This window comes from Oncorhynchus clarkii, chromosome 29 (genome assembly GCF_045791955.1).
Source record: "Oncorhynchus clarkii lewisi isolate Uvic-CL-2024 chromosome 29, UVic_Ocla_1.0, whole genome shotgun sequence".
Classification (NCBI taxonomy): domain Eukaryota; kingdom Metazoa; phylum Chordata; class Actinopteri; order Salmoniformes; family Salmonidae; genus Oncorhynchus; species Oncorhynchus clarkii.
Genome location: NC_092175.1, coordinates 9308238 through 9329898, shown reverse-complemented (window position 1 = coordinate 9329898; position 21661 = coordinate 9308238). Strand labels below are relative to the sequence as shown.

Genomic DNA, 21661 nt, shown 5'->3' with positions numbered 1-21661 from the left:
AAATCTTTCCAAAAATCTTCACTTTATTAAAACCAGTATGAATGTAAAACAAAATAACATTGTAAAAAAAAAGACCAAAAAAAAGGCCAAACTACTTGGTAAAACAATTAGATTTTACATCTACGAGACCAGCTAGCAGCTACACTACATGGCCAAAAGTATGTGGACACCTGCCCGTCAAACATCTCATTCCAAAATCATGGACATTAATATGGTGTTTGCTGCTTTGCTGCTATAACAGCCTCCACTCTTCTGGGAAGGCTTTCCACTAGATGTTGAAAACTTGCTTCCATTCAGCCACAAGAGCATTAGTGAGGTCAGGCACTGATGTTGGGCGATTAGGCCTGGCTCGTAGTCGGCGTTCCAATTAATCCCAAAGGTGTTCGATGGGATTGAGGTTAGGGCTCTGTGCAGTCAAGTCAAGTTCTTCCAAACCGATCTCAACAAACCATTTCTGTATTGTCATGCATTTCTGTATTGTTCAGCATTGTCATGCTGAAACAGGAAAGGGCCTTCCCCAAACTGTTGCCACAAAGGAGGAAGCACAGAATCATCTAGAATGTCACTGTATGCTGTAGCGTTAAGGTTTCCCTTCACTGGAACTAAGGGGCCTAGTCCTAACCATGAAAAACATCCCCATACCATTATTCCATCTCCACCAAATTTTATAGTTGGCACAACACATTGCGGCAGGTAGCGTTCTCCTGGCATTCGCCAAACCCAGATTCGTCCGTCGGACTGCCAAATACTGAAGCGTGTTTCATCCCCTCCAGAGAACGCGTTTCCACTGCTCCAGAGTCCAATGGTGGCGAGCTTTACACCACTCCAGTCGACGCTTGGCATTGCGCATTGTGATCTTAGGCTTGTGTGTGGCTGCTCGGCCATGGAAACCCATTTCATGACGCTCCCGACAAACAGTTCTTGTGCGGACGTTGCTTCCAGAGCCAGTTTGGAACGCGGTAGTGAGTGTTGCAACCAATGACAGATTACACCCTTCAGCCCTTGTAGTCCCATTCTGTGAGCTTGTGTGGCCTACCACTTCGCAGCTGAGCCTCATACTTCGTTATTGCTCAACGCTCCTAGACATTTCCACTTCCCAATAACAGCCCTTACAGTTGACCGGGGCAGCTCTAGCAGGGCAGAAATTTGACGAACTGACTTGTTGGAGGTGGCATCCTATGACGGTGCCACGTTGAAAGTCACTGAGCTCTTCAGTAAGGTCATTCTACTGCCAATTTTTGTCTATGGAGATTGCATGGCTGTGCGCTCAATTTTATACACCTGTCAGCAACAGGTGTGGCTGAAACAGCCAAATCCACTAGTTTGAAGGGGTGTCCACATACTTTTGTGTATATATAGTATTTTACGACAAATAACAGAACACAGGCAACTGAATCTGTTCATTTGAAGATAGAACGTCTGTCAATAAGACTACCTGGGGTGCTGACAAACGTTAGATATTTTAAATTGAAACTTAGTTGGGTCAAAACAATGTACAGATTTGTTCCTTCCTTTTGAGGGGCATTTCACAATTTTAACTTCATATTCATCATCTCCACGCCAACATCAACATATGTGAAAATGGCGTGTTATGTTTTGTAGTAAAAGAGGAAAATAAGTGTTTCCAATTAGTAGGCAATGCCTACTCGTAATTGGTTAAAAATCACGATGCACACCGATGATGTCATTAGAAACACTTAAGGTTCTCTCTTTTTTACTACAAAACAGAAACGCGCCATTTTCACATATGTTGATGTTGGGGTGATGCTGGAGATGAATATGAAGTAGAATTTTTTTGTTTGTTTTTTTACACTTCCCTTTAATTGTTTATGCATACTAGTACATGAATTTACAATGCTGAAACACCTGGATGTGCTTCATAAGCTAAGAGTGTTATGTTCAGACACACGTAAAAATCAGTCAACTGACATCAAAGTCTCCCTATTTTAGATCACACACACATCTTATCCATTAGGATTTTTTCAAAGTTACTAATGAAGGTAATGTTTAGAGAGTACAGTGAGAGAGTACAAAGAGAGTACAGTGTGTCAGTGTTCAGGTCGACATCAGCCCACCTATATCTGCTGGAATGGACTCCTCCGTGCCTTTGTCCAGACACTCAACTGGCCGTCTGTGTGTTGAGCTCTGGTGTGCGCGTGCGTTTATCCTTCCCAGGGCGGGCTACGTCGTCCGTCCACGTCCGTCTCTACGTGGTACAGCATGTCAGCCAACGTGTGTTCGATCACTGCTCCCCAGCCCATGTCACTCATCTGGGAGGGGACACACACAAACGTACACCAATTAATCCCATCTACAACCTCAAGTGACGTCAAAACTCCCAAGTACTGTACCTCTATTGCTCGTCTAATAATTTTTTTAAAGCATGCATGTCTGTGTACTCACTGGCTGGTACTTGATGTCCTTTGGAGGGTGTTTGAAATGTGGTCCAAAGTTAACGGACACCTGGGAGAAAGGAGGGACAATCAACATAATGTGATTCAAATGGGAATCCCTGAAGTAGATACTTGGCTATATCAGAGCACAAAACTTTGGGGCATTGAATTATTTACAGTGCTGTAGGGCAGGGGTTCTTAAACTTTTTCAGCCTGGAACACACATGAGAAATTCTGTGTTTTTCCTGGGACCCAAGCTTAGGACAATATGCAACTATACATAAATGTCGGTACATTTCATTGCCCTTATGCCTAAAACAAATGCAATAGAGACAAAAACAAATAACAATGAAATGTAATATCCATATATATATATATATTAATGTTTATTCTCCCCCATTAAAAACACGTACATATCTGTCTTGGTTGGAACTGGTGCTGTTAAAATACAATCAATCATTTACATTCTGAACTGGAATAAACAGATTGATCACATCACACAGATGTAGACCAGAAAACACACAGTCCTAATGAGAGCATGTCTATTCTGGCCTCTGTTTTTGACAGTGTAACACATGCTCAGCCTTGAAACTGTTTCTGTACTTGTTTTTTAAGTATGTCAGAGTTGAGAACCCTGACTCACATAGGTATGTGGTGCCAAACTGGACCAGAACATCTACTGCTTTCTCAGTCAGGCAGGAGACCGCTTCCTGCTGTAGATGAGCAACCCAGAACTGTGTGTGTGTTTACCTCAAAAAGAGTCGCTTCAATCAGTTTATTCCAGTTAAGAATAAAAAATATGATTGTATTTTAGCAGCAACAGTTCCAACCTAGACTAGTTTTCAACAATCATTTCTACAGTAAGATGTACATAGGGCCTGATCATTTTTCATCTCTACTGTTACTAGGGTTGCACTATCAGGCGAATGTTAGCTATTAGCTGTGTACAAGGACAGGGGATAGTTTGAAAGAGAAACTCACATCTACTACTATGACAGTTAGTACGCCCTTATTTCTGCTTATTATCATCTGTTATAAAATGACAACAATGCCTTGCCAGCTGACTAACTTTTCCAGGTTTGAAGCATGGTTTCCTGAAGCATTCTGCCCTGTTCTGAAAGAACTCCCTGGGTTTACCGTCATGCTGTGGATGTTTGGTCAGGACGTGTCGTTTTATTCTACTTCCGGCGCCGACAGAGATGGCCGCCTCGCTTCGCGTTCCTAGGAAACTATGCAGTTTTTTGTTTTTTTACGTGTTATTTCTTACATTAGTACCCCAGGTCATCTTAGGTTTCATCACATACAGTCGAGAAGAACTACTGAATATAAGATCAGCGTCAACTCACCATCAGTACGACCAAGAATACGCTTTTCGCGACGCGGATCCTGTGCTCTGCCTTACAAACAGGACAACGGAGTGGATCCCATGCAGCGACCCAAAAAAACGACTCCGAAAAAGAGGGAAACGAGGCGGTCTTCTGGTCAGACTCCGGAGACGGGCACATCGTGCACCATTCCCTAGCATTCTTCTTGCCAATGTCCAGTCTCTTGACAACAAGGTTGATGAAATCCGAGCAAGGGTAGCATTCCAGAGGGACATCAGAGACTGTAACGTTCTTTGCTTCACGGAAACGTGGCTTACTGGAGAGACGCTATCCGAAGCGGTGCAGCCAACAGGTTTCTCCACGCATCGCGCAGACAGGAAAAAACATCTTTCTGGTAAAAAGAGGGGCGGGGGCGTATGCCTTATGACTAACGTGACATGGTGTGATGAAAGAAACATACAGGAACTCAAATCCTTCTGTTCCCCTGATTTAGAATTCCTCACAATCAAATGTAGACCGCATTATCTACCAAGAGAATTCTCTTCGATTATAATCACAGCCGTATATATCCCCCCCCAAGCAGACACATCGTTGGCTCTGAATGAACTTTATTTGACTCTTTGCAAACTGGAAACCATTTATCCGGAGGCTGCATTCATTGTAGCTGGGGATTTTAACAAGGCTAATCTGAAAACAAGACTCCCCAAATTTTATCAGCATATCGATTGCGCAACCAGGGGTGGAAAGACCTTGGATCATTGTTACTCTAACTTCCGCGACGCATATAAGGCCCTGCCCCGCCCCCCTTTCGGAAAAGCTGACCACGACTCCATTTTGTTGATCCCTGCCTACAGACAGAAACTAAAACAAGAGGCTCCCACGCTGAGGTCTGTCCAACGCTGGTCCGACCAAGCTGACTCCACACTCCAAGACTGCTTCCATCACGTGGACTGGGACATGTTTCGTATTGCGTCAGACAACAACATTGACGAATACGCTGATTCGGTGTGCGAGTTCATTAGAACGTGCGTTGAAGATGTCGTTCCCATAGCAACGATTAAAACATTCCCTAACCAGAAACCGTGGATTGATGGCAGCATTCGTGTGAAACTGAAAGCGCGAACCACTGCTTTTAATCAGGGCAAGGTGTCTGGTAACATGACCGAATACAAACAGTGCAGCTATTCCCTCCGCAAGGCTATCAAACAAGCTAAGCGTCAGTACAGAGTCAAAGTAGAATCTCAATTCAACGGCTCAGACACAAGAGGCATGTGGCAGGGTCTACAGTCAATCACGGACTACAGGAAGAAATCCAGCCCAGTCACGGACCAGGATGCCCTGCTCCCAGGCAGACTAAATAACTTTTTTGCCCGCTTTGAGGACAATACAGTGCCACTGACACGGCCTGCAATGAAAACTTGCGGTCTCTCCTTCACTGCAGCCGAGGTGAGTAAGACATTTAAACGTGTTAACCCTCGCAAGGCTGCAGGCCCAGACGGCATCCCCAGCCGCGCCCTCAGAGCATGCGCAGACCAGCTGGCCGGTGTGTTTACGGACATATTCAATCAATCCCTATACCAGTCTGCTGTTCCCACATGCTTCAAGAGGGCCACCATTGTTCCTGTTCCCAAGAAAGCTAAGGTAACTGAGCTAAACGACTACCGCCCCGTAGCACTCACTTCCGTCATCATGAAGTGCTTTGAGAGACTAGTCAAGGACCATATCACCTCCACCCTACCTGACACCCTAGACCCACTCCAATTTGCTTACCGCCCAAATAGGTCCACAGACGATGCAATCTCAACCACACTGCACACTGCCCTAACCCATCTGGACAAGAGGAATACCTATGTGAGAATGCTGTTCATTGACTACAGCTCGGCATTCAACACCATAGTACCCTCCAAGCTCGTCATCAAGCTCGAGACCCTGGGTCTCGACCCCGCCCTGTGCAACTGGGTACTGGACTTCCTGACGGGCCGCCCCCAGGTGGTGAGGGTAGGCAACAACATCTCCTCCCCGCTGATCCTCAACACTGGGGCCCCACAAGGGTGCGTTCTGAGCCCTCTCCTGTACTCCCTGTTCACCCACGACTGCGTGGCCACGCACGCCTCCAACTCAATCATCAAGTTTGCGGACGACACAACAGTGGTAGGCTTGATTACCAACAACGACGAGACGGCCTACAGGGAGGAGGTGAGGGCCCTCGGAGTGTGGTGTCAGGAAAATAACCTCACACTCAACGTCAACAAAACTAAGGAGATGATTGTGGACTTCAGGAAACAGCAGAGGGAACACCCCCCTATCCACATCGATGGAACAGTAGTGGAGAGGGTAGCAAGTTTTAAGTTCCTCGGCATACACATCACAGACAAACTGAATTGGTCCACTCACACAGACAGCATTGTGAAGAAGGCGCAGCAGCGCCTCTTCAACCTCAGGAGGCTGAAGAAATTCGGCTTGTCACCAAAAGCACTCACAAACTTCTACAGATGCACAATCGAGAGCATCCTGGCGGGCTGTATCACCGCCTGGTACGGCAACTGCTCCGCCCTCAACCGTAAGGCTCTCCAGAGGGTAGTGAGGTCTGCACAACGCATCACCGGGGGCAAACTACCTGCCCTCCAGGACACCTACACCACCCGATGTCACAGGAAGGCCATAAAGATCATCAAGGACATCAACCACCCGAGCCACTGCCTGTTCACCCCGCTATCATCCAGAAGGCGAGGTCAGTACAGGTGCATCAAAGCTGGGACCGAGAGACTGAAAAACAGCTTCTATCTCAAGGCTATCAGACTGTTAAACAGCCACCACTAACATTGAGTGGCTGCTGCCAACACACTGACACTGACTCAACTCCAGCCACTTTAATAATGGGAATTGATGGGAAATGATGTAAATATATCACTAGCCACTTTAAACAATGCTACCTTATATAATGTTACTTACCCTACATTATTCATCTCATAGGCATACGTATATACTGTACTCTATATCATCGACTGTATCCTTATGTAATACATGTATCACTAGCCACTTTAACTATGCCACTTTGTTTACATACTCATCTCATATGTATATACTGTACTCGATACAATCTACTGTATCTGCCTATGCTGCTCTGTACCATCACTCATTCATATATCCTTATGTACATATTCTTTATCCCCTCACACTGTGTACAAGACAGTAGTTTTGGAATTGTTAGTTAGATTACTTGTTGGTTATTACTGCATTGTCGGAACTAGAAGCACAAGCATTTCGCTACACTCGCATTAACATCTGCTAACCATGTGTATGTGACAAATAAAATTTGATTTGATTTGATTTGATTTATTCATTTGTTTGTTATGAGAGACTCATTAATCAGCACTTCCCCACACAAAACACATTGTGGGTGCTCCGCGTTATAAGTTTGTATGAATTGAGCTCAGTCAGAACTTGTGGCTAGCATGAGTCCATTTGATGATAGCGGTGAGTGATGGCGAGTGGGAATAACAAGACAGCGCTGCATCGTGTGGGGTCGGTGAGTAATCTTAAAGAAAACTGCAGAAAAAGGATCCAGTAAACCGCGAAGCACACGGGCATCTCCCTCTCACACTTCCGCAGCTGCCAAACTGAGCAGAGGCTGCTGCTAAGCAGAGAGCGCACTGAACAGAGAGAGCAAATGCACGTTGCCAAATCAATTTCAGTAATTAATGAAATAATTATACATTTACTCTGACACGTCGCGACCCACCATTAACGGGTCCGTGGGTCACACCCACACTTTAAGAACGGCTGCTGCAGATGGAGAGAGAAAATAGAACCCTTCAAACAGACACACACACAGCACTAACCGTGCAGCCCCTGTAGAGAGAGATGGCAGGGAAGTAAAGCCCCTCAAACAGGTTCTCATAGGCCTGACCCTGGTTCACCCCATTCTTATAGAACAGCATCTAGAAAGAGGGAAGAACAGAGATTTCAACAAATGGAAAAGCCAATTGCTATATCTACTGTCAACAAACGTATGATATTGACAATAAAAATAGATTGAGATTATCCAAATTCATCAACATTCCAAATGGTACATCCAATATGGCCTCTGGTTGCCACTGCTCTGAATGATCTACTGGTTCTAGTTATGCGTTAACACTGCTCTGAATGATCTACTGGTTCTAGTTATGCGTTCCACTGCTCTGAATGATCGACTGGTTCTAGTTATGCGTTCCACTGCTCTGAATGATCTACTGGTTCTAGTTATGCGTTAACACTGCTCTGAATGATCTACTGGTTCTAGTTATGCGTTCCACTGCTCTGAATGATCGACTGGTTCTAGTTATGCGTTCCACTGCTCTGAATGATCTACTGGTTCTAGTTATGCGTTAACACTGCTCTGAATGATCTACTGGTTCTAGTTATGCGTTAACACTGCTCTGAATGATCGACTGGTTCTAGTTATGCGTTAACACTGCTCTGAATGATCCTCTGGTTCTAGTTATGCGTTCCACTGCTCTGAATGATCGACTGGTTCTAGTTATGCGTTCCACTGCTCTGAATGATCGACTGGTTCTAGTTATGCGTTCCACTGCTCTGAATGATCGACTGGTTCTAGTTATGCGTTCCACTGCTCTGAATGATCGACTGGTTCTAGTTATGCGTTCCACTGCTCTGAATGATCGACTGGTTCTAGTTATGCGTTCCACTGCTCTGAATGATCGACTGGTTCTAGTTATGCATTCCACTGCTCTGAATGATCTACTGGTTCTAGTTATGCGTTCCACTGCTCTGAATGATCTACTGGTTCTAGTTATGCGTTAACACTGCTCTGAATGATCCTCTGGTTCTAGTTATGAGTTCCACTGCTCTGAATGATCTACTGGTTCTAGCTATGCGTTCCACTGCTCTGAATGATCCTCTGGTTCTAGTTATGCGTTCCACTGCTCTGAATGATCTACTGGTTCTAGTTATTCGTTCCACTGCTCTGAATGATCGACTGGTTCTAGTTATGCGTTAACACTGCTCTGAATGATCGACTGGTTCTAGTTATGCGTTAACACTGCTCTGAATGATCCTCTGGTTCTAGTTATGCGTTCCACTGCTCTGAATGATCTACTGGTTCTAGCTATGCGTTCCACTGCTCTGAATGATCCTCTGGTTCTAGTTATGCGTTAACACTGCTCTGAATCATCTACTGGTTCTAGTTATGCGTTCCACTGCTCTGAATGATCCTCTGGTTCTAGTTATGCGTTCCACTGCTTTGAATGATCCTCTGGTTCTAGTTATGCGTTCCACTGCTCTGAATGATCCTCTGGTTCTAGTTATGCGTTCCACTGCTCTGATGATCCTCTGGTTCTAGTTATGCGTTCCACTGCTCTGAATGATCTACTGGTTCTAGTTATGCGTTCCACTGCTCTGAATGATCTACTGGTTCTAGTTATGCGTTCCACTGCTCTGAATGATCTACTGGTTCTAGTTATGCGTTCCACTGCTCTGAATGATCGACTGGTTCTAGTTATGCGTTCCACTGCTCTGAATGATCGACTGGTTCTAGTTATGCGTTCCACTGCTCTGAATGATCCTCTGGTTCTAGTTATGCGTTCCACTGCTCTGAATGATCTACTGGTTCTAGCTATGTGTTCCACTGCTTTGAATGATCTACTGGTTCTAGCTATGCGTTCCACTGCTTTGAATGATCTACTGGTTCTAGCTATGTGTTCCATTGATTTGAATGTCTGAGCTATTGGTTGGAGTTCTATGCTGGAGCCTCACCCTGCTGGGGGTAACAGTCTTCAGGCTCTTTTCTGCCTTGTCCACATAGTCCTTCTCCTCAAAGTACAGGTAGCTCTTAAACTTAATCAGCGCCTGAGTGAACACAAACACAAAGGGATGAGCAGTCAAGTCTCATAAAAACAGACAGTGGATGTCTGCTATTTGCTAATCATAATTCGTATATTTTATTGATTCTCAGTTACTCATTTATCAACTATAGTATTTGAAAAATATATATATATTTTTTAAGTACCTTGTCTTTGTACGTGTCAGGCAGTGCCTTGGCTGTCTCAGTGCCGTCCGGCAGTTCTACGAAGAAGCCCAGAGTGTCTCCTTGTCCGTAGCCTGAGGAGTAGTGTTTCCCCACAGACTGGTGGAAGCGTGTCCCTTTCTTACTGCGCCACGAGTAGCTGAACTTATCATATCCCAGAGGGGCCTGCAGGTTACCTACAACACACACAGGGAGACAGGACATGTTTTAACGTGTGGTATCAACTAGATGTAGCTGCGGTGTTTGTACCTGTCTCTCAGTGTGTGTGAGTGTGTGTCTCTGCAGTATCTACCTAGGGGCTGAGACCAGCCCAGTCTGGCTGCGGTGTCCGGGGGCATCTCATCGATGGAGACCTCAAAGTACCAGGATCCTTTCCTGACACCGTGGGAGGCTCTGACCATGGAGTAACCCTTCTCCCCTGTCACTGTCAGACGGTCATCTGAGATCTTCAGCTGGGGGGCTGCATACAGACAACTCAAATCAACGTTTGTCATGTGCACAGAATACAGCAGGTGTGAAAAGAACAGTGAAATGCTTACTTGCAAGCTCTTCCTCGACGCAGTATTCAATGTAAAGAAATGGAAAACTGTCAAATCCAGAATATTCTTAATAAAAACATGGAATCAATACGAAGTCAAAGAAAAAAAACACAGATAATAAATATATATATATACACACACACACACATACATATACACACACACACACATACATATACACACACACACACACACACATATACACACACACACACACACACACACACACATATACACACACACACACACATATACACACACACACACACATATACACACACACACACACATATACACACACACACACACATATACACACACACACACACACACATATACACACACACACATATACACACACATATATACACACACACACACATATACACACATATACACACACACATATACACACATATACACACACACACACACACACACACACACACACACACACACACACATACACACATACACACACATATACACACACACACACACACATATACACACACACACATATACACACACACACATATACACACACACACATATACACACACATATACAGTGGGGCAAAAAAGTATTTAGTCAGCCACCAATTGTGCAAGTTCTCCCACTTAAAGAGATGAGGCCTGTAATTTTCATCATAGGTACACTTCAACTATGACAGACAAAATGAGAAAAAAAAACAACCAGAAAATCACATTGGATTTTAATGAATTTATTTGCAAATTATGGTGGAAAATAAGTATTTGGTCAATAACAAAAGTTTCTCAATACTTGTTATATACCCTTATATACCCTTTGTTGGCAATGACAGAGGTCAAACGTTTTCTGTAAGTCTTCACAAGGTTTTCACACACTGTTGCTGGTATTTTGGCCCATTACTCCATGCAGATCTCCTCTAGAGCAGTGGTGTTTTGGGGCTGTTGCTGGGCAACACGGACTTTCAACTCCCTCCAAATAATTTCTATGGGGTTGAGATCTGGAGACTGGCTAGGCCACTTCAGGACCTTGAAATGCTTCTTACGAAGCCACTCCTTCGTTGCCCGGGCGATGTGTTTGGAATCATTGTCATGCTGAAAGACCCAGCCACGTTTCATCTTCAATGCCCTTGCTGATGGAAGGAGGTTTTCACTCAAAATCTCACGATACATGGCCCCGTTCATTCTTTCCTTTACACGGATCAGTCATCCTGGTCCCTTTGCAGAAAATCAGCCCCAAAGCATGATGTTTCCACCCCCATGCTTCACAGTAGGTATGGTGTTCTTTGGATGCAACTCAGCATTCTTTGTCCTCCAAACACGACGGGTTGAGTTTTTACCAAAAAGTTATATTTTGGTTTCATCTGACCATATGACATTCTCCCAATCTCCTTCTGGATCATCCAAATGCTCTCTAGCAAACTTGAGACGGGCCTGGACATGTACTGGCTTAAGCAGGGGGACACGTCTGGCACTGCAGGATTTGAGTTCCTGGCGGCGTAGTGTGTTACTGGATGGTAGGCTTTGTTACTTTGGTCCCAGCTCTCTGCAGGTCATTCACTAGGTCCCCCCGTGTGGTTCTGGGATTTTTTCTCACCGTTCTTGTGATCATTTTGACCCCACGGGGTGAGATCTTGCGTGGAGCCCCAGATCGAGGGAGATTATCAGCGGTCTTGTATGTCTTCCATTTCCTAATAATTGCTCCCACAGTTGATTTCTTCAAACCAAGCTGCTTATCTATTGCAGATTCCGTGGTGCAGGTCTACAATTTTGTTTCTGGTGTCCTTTGACAGCTCTTTGGTCTTGGCCATAGTGGAGTTTGGAGTGTGACTGTTTGAGGTTGTGGACAGGTGTCTTTTATACTGATAACAAGTTCAAACAGGTGCCATTAATACAGGTAACGAGTGGAGGACAGAGGAGCCTCTTAAAGAAGAAGTTACAGGTCTGTGAGAGCCAGAAATCTTGCTTGTTTGTAGGTGACCAAATACTTATTTTCCACCATAATTTGCAAATAAATTAATTAAAAATCCTACAATGTGATTTTCTGGATTTTTTTAAATAATTTTGTCTGTCATAGTTGAAGTGTACCTATGATGAAAATTACAGGCCTCTCTCATCTTTTTAAGTGGGAGAACTTGCACAATTGGTGGCTGACTAAATACTTTTTTGCCCCACTGTATATATACAAACACACAGTTGAAGCCGGAAGTTTACATACACCTTAGCCAAATACAAATAAATTCATTGAATCTGACAGGTCACACTTCCAGATAGCAAAGAATATATAACTTTTCTCTATAAAAAAAATTAATATGCTCTTTGAAACTTAATAGCCAATTATATTTCCACCAACCATTGCATTTGTTTGAAAAAGAAATGTAAGGCCTCAGGGTCAACTTGAGGGTTAAACGAATGCATTCTGGGAAATGTATTATTTTTCCCATATTGAACTAAATGTAAGTGATTACTGAAATATAATAACTTAGAATATTCACATGCAGGTTCTGTTTTCCTTGATCATACATTTTAAGGTTTTGTCCTGAAAATCTATTGTATCAACAATATTTCATATGCATGTACAGTTGAAGTCGGAAGTTTACAAACACCTTAGCCAAATACATTTAAACTCAGTTTTTCACAATTACTGACATTTAATCAGTTAAAATTCCCTGTCTTAGGTCAGTTAGGTTCACCACTTTATTTTAAGAATGTGAAATGTCCGAATAATAGTAGAGAGAATGATTTATTTCAGCTTATTTTTCTTTCATCACTTTCCCAGTGGGTCAGAAGTTTACATACACTCAGTGGGTATTTGGTAGCATTGCCTTTAAATTGTTAAACTTCGGTCAAACATTTTGGGTAGCCTTCCACAAGCTTCCCACAATAAGTTGGGTGAATTTTGGCCCATTCCTCCTGACAGAGCTGGTGTAACTAAGTCAGGTTTGTAGGCCTCCTTGCTCGCACATGCTTTTTCAGTTCAACCCACACATTTTCTATAGGATTGAGGTAAGGGCTTTGTGATGGCCACTCCAATACCTTGACTTTGTTGTCCTTAAGCAATTTTGCCATTACTTTGGAAGTATGCTTGGGGTCATTGTCCATTTGGCAGACTCATTTGCGACCAAACTAACTTCCCGACTGATGTCTTGAGATGTTGCTTCAATATATCCACATAATTGTCCTTTCTCGTGATGCCATCTATTTTGTGAAGTGCACCAGTCCCTCCTGCAGCAAAGCAGCCCCACAACATGATGCTGCCACCCCCATGCTTCACGGTTGGGATGGTGTTCTTCGGCTTGCAAGCCTCCCCCTTTTTCCTCCAGACATAACGGTGGTCATTATGGCCATTTTTGATTCATCAGACAAGAGGACATTTCACCAAAAAGTACAATCTTTGTCCCCATGTGTAGTTGCAAACCGTAGTCTGGCTTTTTTATGTTGGTTTTGGAGCAGTGGCTTCTTCCTTGCTGAGCGGCCTTTCAGGTTATGTCGATATAGGACTTGTTTTACTGTGGATATAGGTACTTTCGTACCTGCTTCCTCCAGCATCTTCACAAGGTCCTTTGCTGTTGTTCTGGGATTGATTTGCACTGTTCGCACCAAAGTACGTTCATCTCTAGGAGACAGAACGCATCTCCTTCCTGAGCGGTATGATGGCTGCGTGGTCCCATGGTATTTATACTTGCATACTATTGTTTGTATAAATGAACGTGGTACCTTCAGGCGTTTGGAAATTGCTCCCAAGGATGAACCAGACTTGTGGAGGTCTACAATATTTTTCTGAGGTCTTGGCTGATTTCTTTAGATTTTTACATGATGGCAAGCAGAGGCACTGAGTTTGAAGGTAGGCCTTGAAATACATCCACAAGGTACACCTACAATTAGCCTATCAGAAGCTTCTAAAGCCATGACATCATTTTCTGGAATTTTCCAAGCTGTTTAAAGGCACAGTCAACTTAGTGTATGTAAACTTCTTACCCACTGGAATTGTGATTCAGTGAATTATAAGTTAAATAATCTGTCTGTTAACAATTGTTGGAGAAATTATGTGTGTGATGCACAAAGTACAAAAACTATAGTTTGTTAACAAAAAATTTGTGGAGTGGTTGAAAAACCAGTTTTAATGACTCCAAACTAAGTATGTAAACTTCCGACTTTAACTGTATATACATACACACACACACTCGGTATCAGTATCGTAAAATTGAAATAACAGACACACAAGCACAAAGACGCCCACAGACAGTATTCTCAGAGAAGGTGAAAGACATTACTGGGTAAGGCTAATAAGAAGAAGCCCATCTCTACTACATTACAGTAGGATTTCCTGGGTGTGTGTACCTCTGTCGTGCAGGGCTAGCAGTACTCTCTCGTAGAGACAGGCTCTGTAGAGGTCTCCGGGGATGGGTTTCCCAGCCCAGCAGTCCAGCTCTAGTTTCTCTGGGTCGGGGGCGTGGGGGTCCGGCTCTGCTAGGATGTAGCGGTAGCCATCTTTGTTGAAGGGGTGCTCCAGGGGGTAACCATGGGGGGGTAGACGCTGGGCCGAAAACAGAGGGTCACTACAGAGGGGAAGGAGAGAGGAAAGAATGAGAGAGAGAACAGGATTGTGTGCATTTGGGATAGAAAGAGAAATGAGGTGGAGGGAAAGAGAAGGACAATAACAGAGAGAGAGAGAGAGGAGAGTTGTATTGATTGCATATTATAATACATCCTACATATGTTTCAGTCTGTGTTGTACCTGCGTGTTCTCTTGGCTGCTCCGGCTGTGGCTCCCTCCTGTTGCTGCTGCTGCTGCTTACGCTTGGCTCCTCTACCCTTCCCTGGGCCGGGGGCCAGACCACCTTCACACGACAAATACACAAGTTACAATATAGAACGCACACACTTTCAGCAAAAAGTCCCCGAAGAGGCACAAGCATGGATTGAGCGGGGAGGGACACCACATATTAGGGTGAAAGGAGAGTAGCAGCCACACAGAGGAAGCCAGGGGATTATTTCACACCACTTCGCGGCTGCATCCCAACAGTAACAGCCTCCTTTGGTCTGTCCTTTACCACTCACCACTGGGTACGGAAAGGAAAACGAGGCTTTTCCAGAGCATTGGGATGAAGCCCGGGAACTCAGGAGCAGAAAGCCAGAGGAAATGAAATCATTCAATCAGTCCACTAATCAAAAGCCAGATCAAAAGGGTAAAAGCTTCAGGGCACCAAGCATAAGCGCAGAACAGGTGAGGGACGGGGTTTCCATTGGAGCAGGGTGAAGTTGCCCATTGACGCTGATCTAAGGTCAGATTGCATTTTGCCCCTTTATTGTTTCGCTAAGGAATGGGGGAGGGGGTACGCTGATCCTAGATCTGTGCCTATGGCAACCTCTAACCGGAAAGTTGTGATTGCACAAAACACAGAGCTCAGAGGTAGATATCAAACCACCACATCATATTCACCTGAGAAACAAGGTCCACCTGGAACGCAACACAGCATGTACAGAGCATTTATAACAGGAGAACCCCTTAGGGCTTTAGTGTGGAATTATAATCTGTGACACAGTTTTTCATGGAATTAGTTATCAAAGTGTGTGTGACATGTGTTGTGTGTTTGGTGCCAATTTGTGTTGATGTGTTTAGCAAGTGTGTTGGTATGTTTTGAGCTTACCGTTGAGCCCTCCAGGAGTGGGAGCAGCGGTGGTCTGTTTCTGGTTGTCGTAAGATGGTCCAATGTTGCCCAGATCCTGAGATGAAAAACCAACCAACAGTCAGCCTCACTGTGTGTGTGTGTGTGTGTCTGTGTCTGTGTGTGTGTTGTGTTTTCCTACCTGGTCCAGCAGGCCAAACTTGGGGTAGTCCTCCTCTGGGTCCTTACTGCCTGGGTCTGGATGCTCCTTCACCAGGAACACATCCCGCTCTTTACTCTGAAACACAGTAAAATCAAGTAAAGACATGATTCTAAAGAGAAAGTCCGGCTACTTTTTCAACAGTGAACATTTGGTGTGACGTGTACAGTTTGGTGCACTTGTGTAAGTCGGTGGTTGCTCATAGAATCACCATGGCTTTGACTATGTTGTTGGGCCAGGTGAGCTTTCCAGGTCTCTGTCGGGTGGTCATACACTCCCAGTATTTATCAATGAACGGGATGATGTCCTGCAAGGAGAGAAGGGGAATACAGGAAAACACTAACAAAACACATCCGGAGTCTTTAAGGAGAAGTGGATCTAAAATCCCATGCATAACACTTGTATCTTTTATCAATGTTTATTATGAGTATTTCTGTAAATTGATGTGGTTCTGCAAAATCCCCGGATGTTTTGGAACTGCTGAACATAACGCGCCAATTTAAACTGAGATTTTTGGATATAAATATGAGCTTTATCGAACAAAACATACATGTATTGTGTAACATGAGTGTCATCTGATGAAGCTCATCAAAGATTAGTGATTAATTTTATCTCTATTTCTGCTTTTTGTGACTCCTCTCTTTGGCTGGAAAAATGGCTGTGTTTTCTGTGACTAGGTACTGACATAACAATCGTTTGGTGTGCTTTCGTCGTAAAGCCTTTTTGAAATCGGACACGGTGGCTGGATTTACAACAAGTTTATCTTTAAAATGGTGTAAAATACTTGTATGTTTGAGGAATGTTAATAATGGGATTTCTGTTGTTTTGAATTTGGCACCCTGCAATTTCACTGGCTGTTGGCGAGGTGGGACGCTATCGTCCCACATATCCCAGAGAGGTTAAGCAGGTGTAGAGAACGGAAAAACATACGCAAAAGACTGTGTCGTATCTTGGCGTGACATGTAGTATCAAGCATTTTCAAAAGATCACATTGGCTTTCAAAGTGGATTATGTAGGGACTGTTGAGAGGACTAACCTTGTCTTTGGAGAACATCGTCTTGGGGTGCTCTTCCTGAGTCCTGGACCTCCATGTGAGGTTAGCCAGGGCAGTCAGACACATCTCCTTCAGGTCTGGCACACACAGCGACACTCAATCAGTACAATCAATTGATAACAGACCATCAATAATCCCCAAGCTCACACATGCACATGGAAGTGTATCAGCTGACTGAGAACACCTACTGGCTTGTTTCCTGAGGAAGTAGGTGTTGCCGCTGTGATGACACACGTTACAATGGAACACATAGTTGGTCATGAAAGGCAAACAAGTCCTGGAGAGAGAGAGGGAGAAAGACTCATCAAAAAACCTTGATCCTTATATGTTCATCTCAGCCAGTACCTGGTTAGTCGAGCTACATGGAGCAATTTTAAAAAGTCTAACAAGCTTAGTCTTATAATCAGTTGGCCAAAGGCCTCCATGAAAAGAGAGAGAATGAGTTACTCAGTGAGTCAGACGTACGCGGTGTCGATGCTGAAGGTGTCGGCTGTGAACCACTTCATACAGAGAGCACACTGCAGCTCCACCTCTCCCTGGTGCCTGCCGCTTTCCTCGTCCCCAGAACCTGTCTGGGTGTCCGCCGCCTCCAAACCCTCACCACCCGTGTCCTGAGGAGAACACAGGGAAAAGGGTTAGCTACTGTCTGTCTGTTTGAGAACAGAGATGCCCAGAGAACTGCTGTATAAGAGGTGTAATACCATGGCCTCTTTGCCATTTGATGACTCAGTGTCCATGTTGCCTGTCAGGTCCCCAAATCCAGCATCACTGAAAGTAAACAAACATATCAACATGAACATTAGCTTAGCTTCAGCTATGTATTTGATACAAATAATTCCCTAAGCTCTAGACCTTAGCTGAATCTGGTAATGAATGATGTGGCTGTTGAACAAGTTGAGACTAAATGACTTGGCGTTACCTTAGCTTGTAAACTGTCAAAGTCAAAACATATATTCGACGGTTGTAAAGATGGGGAGAGGTCTGTCCGTAATAAAGAGATGTTCTGCTTTTTTGACACCACACTCCACAAAGCAAGTCCTGCAGGCTCTAGTTTTGTCTTCTCTTGATTATTGTCCAGCCATGTGGTCAAGTGGTGCTAAGAAAGACCTAGTTAAGTTGCAGCTGGCCCAGAACAGAGCGGCACCTCATTGTAATCAGAGGGCTAATACAAATACTATACATGACAGTCTCTTGGCTAAGAGTTGAGAAACTGACTGCGTCACTTTTGATAAGAAACCATGTGAAAATTCAAAATGATTTGCGTCGTCAACTTATGCACAGCTGACACATACACACACATACCCCACCAGACATGCCACCAGGGGTCTTTTCATAGTCCCCAAATCCAAAACAAATGCAAGAAAACGTACAGTATTATAGCATGGCACTCCTATCTCATATTGCTCAAATGAACAGCAAACCTGGTTTTTTAAAAGCAGATAAAGCAACACCTCACAGCACAAGACCTGTCCCATATTTGCCCTAGATATTTTGTGTATGTATTGATATGTAGGCTATGTATGTAGTTATGTCCTTGAACTGTTCTTGTATATTAATGTTCTGTATTGTGTCATGTTCTGTGTGGACCACAGTACGACTAGCTGCGGCTTTCGCAACAACTAGTATTAGGGCTCCTAATAAAATAGCAATGCTGCCAGCTGGGATAAAGCGCTCAAAACGCGTTTATTTCGTATTTTGGATAAATGACAGCTTGTGCACACAGACAACGGTTATTCAGCACTATAGTAACATCTTTACTTTTATGAGTAACGAAAGTATAATAGAGAAAGATGCAGAGCACCGCTGCTGAACCTTCAGCCTCCCCGGACATGAGCTAGCTATTTTCACTTGGTTTGCTAGTTAGCTAGGTTCTGCAGGATTCATGCTAGAGATTTATTTAGAAGTAAATATTCGACAAGGAAATGAACCTGTTCTTTCATGCTTTAGTTAGTTTGTTGCAAGTTAGCTTACAAGTTGGGCATTTGAATGAGGAGTCTAACGTTGTTAGCTTGCTAGCCAGCTAGCTTCAGTTTAGTTAGCTAACATCAGCGGTCTAGCTTGTTGAGCAATATTTATCTGGTTGTCTAGCATCACACTTAAACAACAAACAAAACGACTGCTCTTTCCCTGTTTTAACGGAGACTTACCAGTCCCCAGTATCTGGTTCAACAACAGAAGCACTACCCGCTTCTCCATCCGACGCCATGTTTCAAATCTAATGAAATATGACATCTCGCGAGACGTTTTGGTGTAAATTGACGCTAGACGCCAAGCGCGGATCTGGAGTCAGTTTCAGCTTTTCGCATGTAAACATTATACATGCATTGGGGTAAGGGAAATATGATCCTATATCAGTGACAATTAAGTAGAAACTTCTGTGAGTGTGCCATGAAATTGTGTCGCACTGCTCGGGATGGTAGTTGCTAATTGGAATCCTTGGGAAGTCCCTACCTTAAACCCAAACCATTGCCTAACCATAACCATAACCTTAACCTTTATATCAATCATACCATACCATTACCCGTTTTACATTTCAACTTAAATTGGGTCAGAGGTGAACGTCCCAAGGTTCCCACTTAGACTTTTCTCTGCTAGAATGGTCAGTATAAAAAAACAACACTCTGAGTGCAGCATTATTGTAGAACAGAAACACAGCTGATTAATCAAATTGCATTCTAAACTGAAGATCTTGATTGGGTGATTATTGGAGTCGGGTGTTAGCTGTGGCTGGGGCAAAAATGTAACATCAATCAGGCCCTCGGGGACTGGAATTGTCCACGCCTGTTGTAGAACATGTTTTTTAGTCAAAACCCACATCTATAAATGAAATAGCAATTTCTTGTTTGAACACATAAGCTTACGTTTATGACCACAGACAAACCCCTTCCTAATGTGTGGTTAAACATATCTAAAACACATTTATTACCACCATCAATGCTATAATGCCATTCTGATATTTATTGGCAGTTTCCTCCGGCTTTACCATGACGACAGAAGGGCACCATTATACCCCATAGGCGTGTGTCCAAAAGTGTGGCAGATAGATAGACCATAAAGGAATCCTACTGCTGTGGAATGCTAAGAGCACCCCTGAGTGTGGTTAGAAGTGCTTTTAACTGTTGTTAAGGAGATGACATATTTGTAGGTTCTCCTCCTTTTCGCTCTCTTATTGTAGTGGAGCCCATCTGTGAGGTAGAGTGGAGAGAGGCAGGTCGAAGGGGGGTAAGGAGGAGAGGGGTGAGGGGTAGTTATGAATGGGGTACCCCCTGTAAAGCCCATTCAATTCTCAATTAGACCATGACTGTCAGGATACATACATTTCACAAAAGGAGATATCATTATCATTATTTCACCCACTGTAGGCTCTACCATCGGTATAGCTAATGATATCTAACCACAATGCATGATGTCTATCATGACACAATGTTGATGGGTAAGTTCAACCTTTATTTAGGCTTTACTAATAGACACAAAGGATAGACCTGGGCCTGGTTAAAGTTAAAAAAGTAGTATACTGTATAATCTAGAAAACGTCTGCCTCTTCCACAGTCTTCTTCTTGCCCTCCCCCTCCTTATCCTCACCTCCTTCTCACCCCTCTCCGTCAGATTTAGATCAGATACAAGTTTTATTTGATTTTTAGCCATATGGAAGGTCATGTAAAATGTAAGGTAAATACACTCACTTTTTAAATCAAGATTATGTCAAGAATATAGAATAAAGTTGATGCAATAGTACTTAGGACTCTTTCTTCGACCCTGGGTAAGCCAGTGCTTGGTGTGGGTTGATAAGTTTGATGCTCTTCACCACACATTTCATAAATGCCCCCCCCCCCCCCCCCCACCACCCCCACCCCCTGGTCTCCTCTGGTCCTGCTGGACAAAGACATGGGTCAGGGAGGGTCAGGCCCACTGGTGACATCTGCTAATTGTCCCGGTGGGCCGGCCTCTCTTCTCCCCTCAATACCAGCCGCTCTGTAGGGGTCACTGCTGGGAGGACGCTGGCAGATGCCATCCTGCTACCCCACCTTTACGACCTGGCCTGCTCCAAGGGGTCAGGTCATTTAACCCCCTCATATACCCCTACGGACCACCCCCCCCCCCCCCCCCCCCCCCCCTTTCCCTTTACTCATTCTCTGGAGACTACAGATCAGTAGAAGTCATATTACTACTGTATAGCTAAGGACATGACTATTACTAAGGCTTAAAAGCACTTGGTGCAATTATAGACCATTCCTGATAGAGGATGCAGATATACAACATGTAGGCTGCAAAGAATGTATAGTAGGCCCTACAGTTATTTGGAAGACTAGTAGACTGCACTGCGCGGCACCACCCAAAAAAAAGTTTGCACTTATCCAATGTGCACTTATCAGTGGGCTTGATTACTATACAGTACAAACGTCCAGGTGGATCTCTCTGTGGTCATTTTACGCTCTGTGTCTGATGTTGCTCTCATCTCGGTTTGGTTGACATGAAAGAGACCAAGGGATTTTTGTATAGACGTTTGTT

At 44.0% G+C, this 21661-nt stretch overlaps 1 protein-coding gene across 2 annotated transcripts; it reads right to left on the bottom strand.

The window, feature by feature from the left end:
* Positions 1 to 5: 5 nt before the first annotated feature.
* Positions 6 to 19382, bottom strand: LOC139388055 (ash2 like, histone lysine methyltransferase complex subunit). 2 transcript variants are annotated; one of them, XM_071134566.1, is made up of 17 exons: positions 19300 to 19371; positions 17854 to 17920; positions 17618 to 17763; positions 17341 to 17429; positions 17135 to 17229; positions 16310 to 16405; positions 16081 to 16176; positions 15921 to 15996; positions 15713 to 15730; positions 15008 to 15110; positions 14611 to 14828; positions 10036 to 10203; positions 9726 to 9919; positions 9473 to 9565; positions 7561 to 7659; positions 2404 to 2463; positions 6 to 2270 (listed from the first exon to the last, which is right to left on the bottom strand). In XM_071134566.1, exons 1-17 carry the CDS (start codon positions 19356 to 19358, stop codon positions 2163 to 2165), a joined length of 1785 nt encoding a protein of 594 aa, XP_070990667.1. In that variant the 5' UTR covers positions 19359 to 19371; the 3' UTR covers positions 6 to 2162. The 2 variants fall into 2 exon arrangements, with proteins under 2 accessions (XP_070990667.1, XP_070990668.1); XM_071134567.1 differs by lacking the exon at positions 15713 to 15730 and having other exon boundaries at positions 19300 to 19382.
* Positions 19383 to 21661: the final 2279 nt, after the last annotated feature.